The 10,464-nt window shown below is 40.0% G+C and overlaps 1 protein-coding gene across 1 annotated transcript; it reads right to left on the bottom strand.

Annotated features, from left to right (window-relative positions):
• On the bottom strand, positions 1-492 carry LOC149952407 (uncharacterized protein F54H12.2-like). The gene has a single exon (XM_090169713.1). It carries the CDS (start codon positions 490-492, stop codon positions 1-3), a length of 492 nt encoding a protein of 163 aa, XP_090025839.1.
• Positions 493-10,464: the final 9,972 nt, after the last annotated feature.

The raw sequence follows: 10,464 nt of genomic DNA, 5'->3' as shown, positions 1-10,464 counted from the left end.
CTAGTCGAAGATTACGGTTCGGTTCTTATCAATTTCAATCAAACTCTGGAATTCCGCGTAAACAATTACGGCAATCGTTTCGGGTAACGCGGAAGCGAATTTCATTTCCAGCCTCAAATTTCCGTTTTTAACAAGATGAAAATGAGAGGCATTGTTCATTAAATTGGCAGTCAAATCGTAGACGAAAAGGCAATTTCCACCGGCGTAATCTTCGCGACTTATTTGGTTTCCCTCGTCAATGTTCCACTGACCCGTTTGAAGAAATAAATTGGTGTACGCTTGGATGTAGCTACGCTCCGCGAAGTTAGGTGTTAGGGCTTTATGTGGTACGCTACTGCCGTCGACGAACAAACCAATGTGGTTTAAATTGAAATGCTGGAAATTATATGGCGACGATTTAAGTTCACCCAGAAACGCGTTTTGCTCAACCATCCCGATTACGACTTTAATCGGAATTTGTCCTGTAAATAAATGATCTTGCACGACGCTCATGTTGCCTCTCGGAATCGAAAACGACATCACTTCCGTGCGGGAAATTGGGTACTTCGCTCTCGACATTTGTAACACTTTGGCGTGTGATAGTGGGATTTCGGGAATTAACTTGACTTTCCTCAAATACAACGAAGCTGATTTAATGTCCAATTTACATTTTACGTCAGAGTGTAAACAAAATTCGGTATTTGATATCCCAAAAACAAATTTTAAATCCACCAAGTTCAAAAGGAAGCGCGGCTGTTGACAAATATCTAAATGAAGAGCGCCGATCATATCTATAGTTCCCTTTTGAGCGAAGTTGGCTCTTTGTAAGAAACCTTTATTGTTCACGAAATCGTTGAACTCTTACGCCGTGTCGCGATAGAATAGGCCGCTGGTAAGATGACTCGTTTTAGCAGAGTCTCCAAATGTTAACATAGTTTGAATCATACTTTTGTACGGGTAATTCTGAGCGGAAGGAGTAACTGATTTTTCGTTTAAAAATAAGTGGACTTCGGGAAATAGACTGTGCAAAAACAAATTGATGGGGGCTACATTATCCGCCGGGGTCGTAACCACACCCGCCGGAGTAACAACGGCGGCTTTAGGGTAAGATCCGTTTTCCAATTTCACATCCACCTGAACGTGAAGGAGAGTTTGTGATAGGTCGATGTACGCTTCGGAATTCCCACTAATGCAAAACGTTAACGCTGAATTGTTGCTAATGCTGGAAATGGGGTGGTATTCGACCCATTCGCCACCGATAATCCCCGTTTGCGTTAACGGGACTTCGAAAAGGTCCAATTCGGAATTCACGCAACCACTAGAGTTCGGATGTATCAACGCCATTCTAAGACTTTATGAAAATATATCGGAGTAAGATCGGCACGATGCTTTCTTCTTCTTGGTTTTAGCTCGAGTGACTTTGCGCGATGCTCTACGCCTCTTTTTAATTCCAGATACCGTCATTTGCGTAACGGCTTCCGCGGCTGATAACAATGTCTCTTTACCAGCGCTCTTAGATCTCTTCGCTAGCGATGATTTAATTGGGATGCCGCTAGCGACGTCAGACACGACTTTCGCTCCAGTATCGAGAAATTTTCTTCCTAGAAACTGGGCTCCACGCTTCAAAAGCGGCATGGCACGACGAAATGCCGAAGCGAGTATGTTACCCAATCCATAGCCTTTCTGGACACCCACGCCGCGATACACGGGGATTGATCCGTATCCAGCCTGATTTAAATAGTACCTCTCGTAATCGCTTACGGAGGAAATGTATTGCGGCCGTCTCATGATGTTCGTCATTCGTTACTTTTCATTAAACTGAGGACTACTTGTTCCCGACACTCGCTATTATAGAGCGAGCCAGGCCCTCCGCGGTCTAAAATGTAGAGTAACGTGCACCTTTCCACGTTCAAATTGCACGGGGTTCCCCAAGTCGTCCATAAGATTAATCTCGATAGTTTGTATGTTGGAAGAAGCGGCGGGTAGGTAATGTGGACGAGAAAATTCAGTATTCACAGTTTCCCCGTCTTTTCCTTTCACGTTAATAATTCTTAAAAGAGGGACGTTCCTGTCCCCCACGATCGTATTTTCAACGATGTCAGAATAGACAAACAATGAATGTAATCCTACGTCCATATCTACGGTATAAGGGGCTAACGAAGATTTTCTAATTTCAAATTCACCTTCTTGCTTAAGAGAAAATCCCAACATCATCGCTATATCGGGAGGGATGATACAGTAAAAACTCTTAGTTATATGAACCTCAACTCGTTTCAGATGTTTATGGTATTTGAACTCGACCCTTTTATTCTCAAATTTTTACATTTCAAGTAAATCTTCGATAGAAGAGAAATTTGCTCTAGGTATATACCTAAAATCTTCCAGTTTGATATCATCCGAACCAACTCGCACTACCCGTTCTTCTTTGATATTATTCCACGTTCTAGGATAACTTATTTCCGCTAAACCTACTTCGTAAGGTCCATTCAGCTGAACATTCTCCGGAAGGTAAGCTCTGAATTTGCTCAGAGTATTACCCGGAAAGTAATTCAGCGAAGAATCGGATGGTAGAGTGATATAGAAACTCATTCTAAGTCTACTTCTTGAACCCAACTATCAAATTGCGGTCCGTACCCCTTCCAGCGTACGAGTAACTCGACTGAATGATCAGATTTCCGTCGCCTCCTGAGCACTTTTTCAATTTTGAACGCGCAAGTGTCAAGATCTTTCCCCACCTTTTGTACTTCTTCTTCGTAAAAAATTCCTAAAATGGGCTCCGAATCTAGCGCCTCCAGTTTATATACCGGCGGTTGCCTCGGTATCTGCTTAATCACTCGAAATAATTCTTCCGAATAATTCGGGAGATATCCTTTTTCGAATAGTCCCTTGTTTTTGCTTATTCTAACAATGTCTCCAATTTCGAAGTCGTACTTTATCGGAGGACTAAAGTCTATATCTCCGTACAAATTTTTCCAAGTTATTTTCGAATTTTCGGGATTTACATTGACGGGTTTGCATTTAATTGCTCGGTGATAACTGTTATTATAGGCGCTAACTAATTCTTGAAGCACGTCAACGTACTTATAAGTATTTTTCCTTGTAAAATATCGATACATTCTCGATTTAAACGATCGAATAAACCGCTCAACGATGCTGGCTTTCACTTCAGAGTTCGTCGCGAAAAATTCTATTTCGCGGGAATTTAATTCGGATTGAACGGCTTTACAAACAAACTCATTCCCGTGGTCACTCTGCATTCGCTTTGGTTTCCTTTCACCATCTAATATCTTTTTTAGAGCGTTCACTATAGTCTCTCCTTTCTTATTTTTCACCGGTTCGACGTAAGCGTACTTACTAAAAATATCAATACACGCGAGAATATAGCGATACCCATTGTTTAGCCTGGAAAGTTTCTGGAGGTCAATGAGGTCGGCTTGCCATTGATCGTCAATGCCGTACACTCTGTTTGAAAAGTCTTCGACAGCTGAAATTTTTGCTCTCTTTTTAATTCTGCTAGAAAACTATAATAGATAGTTCGATGAAACCTATTGCAACTTTTATTTATTTTCCAATATCTTTCGTTATTTATCGGTTTCGTCCGCCAAAAATTAATAGTTTGGCCGGAACCGTCAAAACTCATTTTTGACAACTGTTTAAATATTGGTTCTACGGCACTGACTCACGCGTTTTTGAATTCACAATGGTCGATTCATATTTAGAAAGTGGAAAAATTATCCCTCTACAACCAACGGTTGAGAAGTTATAGCGTTTCCAAACTCTCCTCGAAACTAGGAAACACCTAAAATGCATCAAGCGATTATAAATAACGCAACTTCGACGACAATTTGGAAACGCGATAACTTCTCAACCGTTGGTTGTAGAGGGATAATTTTTCCACTTTCTAAATATGAACCGACCATTGTGAATTCAAAAACGCGTGAGTCAGTGCCGTAGAACCAATATTTAAACAGTTGTCAAAAATGAGTTTCGACGGTTCCCGCCAAACTATTAATTTTTGGCGGACGAAACCGATAAATAACGAAAGATATTGGAAAATAAATAAAAGTTGCAATTGGTTTCATCGAGCTATCTATTATAGTTTTCTAGCAGAATTAAAAAGAGGGCAAAAATTTCAGCTGTCGAAGACTTTTCAAACAGAGTGTACACTATCGTTTTATTTCGTTTGTATCGCCACTTTGCATTTTTATGTAGAGTATAGGTATCTTGGTTTTGTAAAAATTCCCTCACATTTTTCAACGTAACTTTGATACCCTTTTCTCGAGCGGAACGATATAGTCCTCGAACGCCAACGTACCCGCCAGAGTCCGCTACGTCGTAATAGATCTTCTCTAGCTTATCCGTAATTGGTGTAATTTCCATGTGTGGGTGTCGTGTAGTACAATATTAAGAAATCGAATAATTCGACTATTACAAAAATTAATATAATTAAAACGACGGTTAACAGTTTTGGATTTTTCGAAAGTGATATAGTTAATGTGGATACGATACTTTCAGCTACAACTTCCGTGCAACCATCCATTATGAGATATGGGATTGAACTAAATAACAATAACTGGTGGTTAAATGTTTTATTGGTAAATACATTCAAATCGTCACCCACTGATTTTGTCTAGGTGGTGACGTGTTAAAAGATAACGATTTTAAAGAACTTATTCTAGTAGGATTCTTGATATATTTTTTTGGTACATTATTGTTTTGCAATACTTCGTAGAAGTTCTTGAATCCCGTAGGGTCGGAATTAGACTTGGTTTTTCTAACCGCGTCGTAAATTAAATCGATTACGTTTGATCCAGAAACGACTCGTCCTCCAAATGTCATTTCACCGAGTTCGTTCCACGAAATAAAACGTAATGTCCAATTGTACCACGATATCGCGTCGGTAAGCATACTTGACGGAATAGACGTCGCAATTTCTTCGTACCACGTTTTGTTTTTAACAGTCTGCTGTTTTTCAACTGGTTGGCGATTAGATATTATGTGTCGCTGCAAAGTTTGATTATATAACGTTAATTTTTCGGATTCGGTCGAGGATCGTTTTCATTTCTTTATCCAAGGATGGTATTTCACTGGGAACATCTTCGGGAGTAGCATTCTTCATTCGACGTAAAGCGTCTTCAGACACTAAAATCATTTTTCGGGCCATTTATTTATTAATGGCGCGGCTTATCGCAGCGCCGGCGACTGAGCTAACGATTGAAAGAAGTGGAGCTAACAAAAACGGGAGAAATCCACCCTTCTGAACTAGAATCTGTTTTCTTTTAGCGAGAGGAATTTTTGCGCAAAGATGATGTAAGGCTTTACGATGTTTCTTCAATCGACTCTTTTGTCCATCTGTTAACTGAATGTTCCCGCGTAGTACATTTATACAACATTCGACCAGCGCTAAGATGGCGTCGCGATTCGCTAGTTTAATGATAGCTTTCCTCTGTTTCACATTACACGTGCTCAAATATTTTAAACACACGTTTTGACGTTGCTATAGTCATTTTGATTTTATTTCGGGATGAAAATCGCGGCTTCTTCTCCCGGTATGATCCCCGTTCGCAGCCGATATTCATCCGCGGTATTTGGTTTCAAGTCGATGAATAAATAACCGTATGGTTTCACCACGGCTTGACGAAACGCGTCAACAACGAATTTGGTATTAGCCGGTGAAATTTGTTTAGCGATATTTAGCACGCTGGAAACGTCTCTAGCCGAACGGAAAATGACGAGGTACTGTGAATTCAAATTGAGAGTTCTAACTTCTTTCCCGTGATAAAACAAATTTTGCATTAAAATCAGTACGGACGTGTTACGATGATGCGAACCTCGTATAAATAAATTTGTGACGTCTTTGTTATTCGCTATTTCACATAAGAGATCATCGAGAATTACAAAATTTCTAATCGTCGGATTTAAATTGTTTGGGTCTAATAAACCCTCGTGAAACTCTACGGTAGGATTATGCTCCAATACCGAATTAAATAATTTCTCTTGGTACTCAGTATAACACCAAACTATTCTTTGAGGTGGAGGAGCAATGCACGACTCATTATGTTTAATTAATTTAGCAAGGAAGTGGGACTTTCCACATTGCGTGGGCCCAGCGACGAGCCCGGTAAACGGATGTTTCATTACTGGTTCCATGTCTCTAAATGAGCTACAAAATAAAGAGCCCAGTTTTTAATACTCAAGTTTTTTATTGACAAATTCAAAAGTCTTCAGTTTTATACAATATTTTTTTAGCGTTGCACATTATGAAAGTCAATATAGTATCGCGAAAGTCCTCGCTTAAAAACGTGTCAAGTTTTAAAGTGATTTCGGAATAACTAATTCTATCAGAAGAAAATAGGGGGAAGTACGCTTCTAGTCAGCTTTGGAAAGGCGTCACTTTTCACGAATTTTCGCGCCAAAACGGTTTGGCGGGAAATCGCGGATGAATACATCGTTTAAAAAATCAATTTTTCTTAAATAGAACAATTGTAACATAATGTCCTTCTCATTCTCTGCTAATTGAGCTAAGGCGTATTTGCTTTCGTCGTTTATAGCCGAGTTGAATCAAAACAAAAGTGGAACTACTTTTTCAGTTTGGTTTATTATGCGTAAAAAGGCATTTTCGTGGGTCACACGACGACTTCTATGGCTCAAAGCTACAGATACGTACTTCCCCTATTTTCTTCTGATTCTATCCATCGCGTCAAACAAATTTATATCTAAACGAGAGTTCCAATCAATCATCAGACAATCGTGCTGCCTTTGTGAGGGATGATCAATTTTGCAACCTTCGCATTGCTTATTCACGTAGTCTGTAATCGCGGTCAGAACGACTCCTTTAATATCATTGAAGACGCGTTTTACTTCGTTGTGATACGTCATCACTTCGTCGTATTTATCCATCAACGTCTTCCAGGGGTATTGCGTGACAGTAAAGCCCTGTTTGGTTAAGATGTGCTTTCCGTAGTTGGTCCCAGTTCCAAGGATTATTTATCTCACGTCCACTACCTTCCGCGTTTGGAAAATGCATAGCTCGACTCGTCTCGTTTCTGATCCTTCAAAGAACCACGTAGAATTTGGGATCGAATCGTCTTCCAAGAACGTAGTAATTTGACCGCTTGCTCTCCGTAGTTGCTTGAACTGACTTTCCGTCAACTCAATTCCAACACTACCATCCAAAGTACCGACGTGAATATGGCAGTCTGGGGTTACCGATACCCCCTTCGTAGTAGAAATAGGGAAAACCTTACCGACGTTCCTAAAAGGGGTATCGAAATCGTTAGAAATCACTTAAAGTAATTTAATGTGGAAAGGTTTATACTTACATCTTCTGAGTATTCGAATTCTAAGGTGTAAGAGACTCAGGGATCCTAATTCCGAATGATATTTTAAAGGAAAATTCTGGCTTTTATAGTAAACTTTGTTGCACTTTGTACCACGCCTTAAACAATTAGGATTATACCACCACGCTCGAAACAGCAGATTAAGCAGGCTTTGTAAATTAAGCGTCAATAATTCACGGTCAATATTCAAATCCTCGTCTCCATGTATTTTCTATGAGATACGGTACTCACAGCTCTCTCGCAGTACAATTACGACCGGTGTACGCATCAAATACCGTCAATATAATTCCCCATGTTAATTCTATGCGGCATGGTGGTCGTGAGATACCGTTAAATAATACTTCATGTTAATTCTATGAGGATTTACGGTCGGCGAACGCGTCGATGTTGAGCCGGTCCTTTTTTCTAGACACCGTCAAATAGTGCCCCATGTTATTTCTAGACACCGTCAAAAAGTGCCCCATGTTATTTCTATGAGGCACGGTGCCGGTGTCCCGGTGCCTCATTAGGTGTCTCAAACGCGTCGATGTTGAACCGGTACTTTTTTTTTCTAGACACCGTCAAATAGTGCCCCATGTTATTTCTAGACACCATCAAATAGTGCCCCATGTTATTTCTAGACACCGTCAAAAAGTGTCCCATGTTATTTCTATGAGGCACGGTGCCGGTCACCGTCAAATGGTGCCCCGTGTTATTTCTATGAGGCACGGTGCCGGTGTCCCGGTGCCTCATTAGGTGTCTCAAACGCGTCGATGTTGAACCGGTACTTTTTTTTCTAGACACCGTCAAATAGTGCCCCATGTTATTTCTGTGAGGTACGGTGCCCGGCGCCCAGGTACCTCATTAGTGCCTCATAGAGCGTTCTCTCATTTATAACACTACTGCCAGATAAACCTTTTTGAGCCTCCCTGACTCGTGTAAAATCCGTCCAAACCTTTTGCTTCTATATACACAAAAGTAAATAATCACATAATTAGTATTTTATAGCAGTGTCTATAGTAGCAGCTACGCAGTAACTTTATTATTCTTATTATACTTAAAATGGCATTCTCGCTCAAAGCCCACGGCTCACGAATAAACCCCAAAGAATACAGGCAAAACGTTTTAAACTGAAGTGTCACGGTGTATGTTTCCAAAGTGTTGGTGGTCACGTGTGGGCTTAGGCCCATTGAAATCTGCCTCGAGACGAGAGTCGAGCGGTGTAAACTAATTTCTTCAATAAGAAGAGTGATAAATATAATTAACTTTTGATAAGACTTTCCTAAGTGGTAATATATTGAGAAAAACTTAAAACCTTTTTTTAACTAAGCAAAGCACGTCATATCATATAGCGAGGGAGCAAAATCGGGCTTTAGCACTGGGAATTGCAAATATCGCATTCGAAAGAAGCATCTGGAACACTTCAATGATCCTAAATCAACAGAAGTAAGTATTTACTTGATAGTGGTCAACGACAAGTGGCGAGGGAAAGAATTGTACAATGATTTACTCACTTAAAAAATCTGACTTCACGATTGCCTACATGTAGTGGCGTAGCTACGGTATAGAGACGAGTCGGGCCCCCAATTGAATCGGTCTTTTTATACCCGGCCCTCCCCGAGCCCGCTTCGGAATCCTACCCCTAAGAAGTCATTTTTAAGACTCATTTCCCCTCCGTCAAAACGTGTTCCGTTCCGTCCTCAACCATTAACATAAGTTAATGATACCTCTAAGTAGACAAATAAGCCTTTTCAAGGTGGAATCTTTGTCCAGAAAATGTGATGTCAAATGTTGTCTCTCCGATTCCCGCGAAAATGATAGATTTGAAAAATATCTCGGACCCAGCGCCGCTGTGCGGTCGAGAATGAAACTATATTTGGCTGAGATAAATAAACCAATTGCAAAAAAAACTTTCTTTTGCCTCTGTGGGGGAACGAATTTTCTAAGGGAATACCGAAATTTATCTCTTTTGGGGAAGTTCAAGCTAGCCTTGCACCAAACGGGATTAAAGAAACGTCAGCTTCGGACGTTCCAAGTGCATGTTAAGGCTACTTTGATACGCAGTACGGAGAGACATAGGTCGATTTGGACAGGCATATCCGCCATAGGCAGCATAGCCATTTGTCTACTTAGAGGTATCATTAACTTATGCCATTAACCATAGACGAGTGCGGGTGAGACGACGGGTCACGGACCAGACTACGTTTTTACGTAGGGGTAGTAAATCTTCGCTTCACATGAGAAATAAAACTCACCCAATGACTCGTAATTAACTTATTGAAAAAGTTTAAGAGCAATTAAATTTCAAAAGTTACAATTCCCCATACCCCAAAATTATGTCTCTTATCCAAGGACCTACAATTTATTTTTCGCGTCATACTTTTAAATTAGCCAAATCTGGCGGGAACATTTTGCAACTGGCAACTTGAATCGAAAAATGTAAGAATGAGAGACCTTTGTTCTTTATCCGTGGATAATCTTGCAATATCCATAAATAACAATAGATAGTAACTTAAAAAAGGTACAAAACTGTATGTTCAATAGATAAAAAATATGAATAAATAATAAAATAGACTTATCTGATAGATAAGTTATTTTGCAGTTTGGAATTGTTTTTGGTTAAAAAAATTATTTATACGCCACGTTCTTTATACGTAAATACGTATCTGTGGATAACCCCCCCGTAGTCATTTTATCCATTCCTAAAATGTTATGAGCTCTCATCTAAACGAATAAATTGGATAATATCTGTTTCGACAATGGATAAAGCGTTTATCCGTTATTCATTTGTTTGATAATCCGAAGTTAAAGGTAGGTGCACTTTATTCATGGATGCTTATCCAATAAACAAATTATCGAAATTTATACGGTTTATCTATATTCATCTTGTTCGTAATTCCGAGCACTACTTGGGTCTTAGCCTAGATTATTATTATTATTATTAAAAAAAATGCGTCAGGGGAGCAGCCACGTCAACGGCACAGTTTTTCAAGACCGCAGCAAGGATGCCATCAGGGCCGGCTGCCTTAAAGGGGAATGGACGCTTCAATAAAAGATACTCGGTTTCTACCATAGAAATCGGATAACAAACTAGAACGCTTAATCGAATGGCTGACAAGGTACCGATTAGATTCTTGGCTAAAACGACAGTAACGCCATCTGCGCT

The sequence above is a fragment of the Leiobunum rupestre genome, chromosome 3 (assembly GCF_980474605.1).
Source record: "Leiobunum rupestre chromosome 3, qqLeiRupe1.1.hap1, whole genome shotgun sequence".
Lineage (NCBI taxonomy): Eukaryota > Metazoa > Arthropoda > Arachnida > Opiliones > Sclerosomatidae > Leiobunum > Leiobunum rupestre.
The sequence above is the reverse complement of the archived record's forward strand: the minus strand, read 5'-3'. Positions and strand labels throughout refer to the sequence as shown.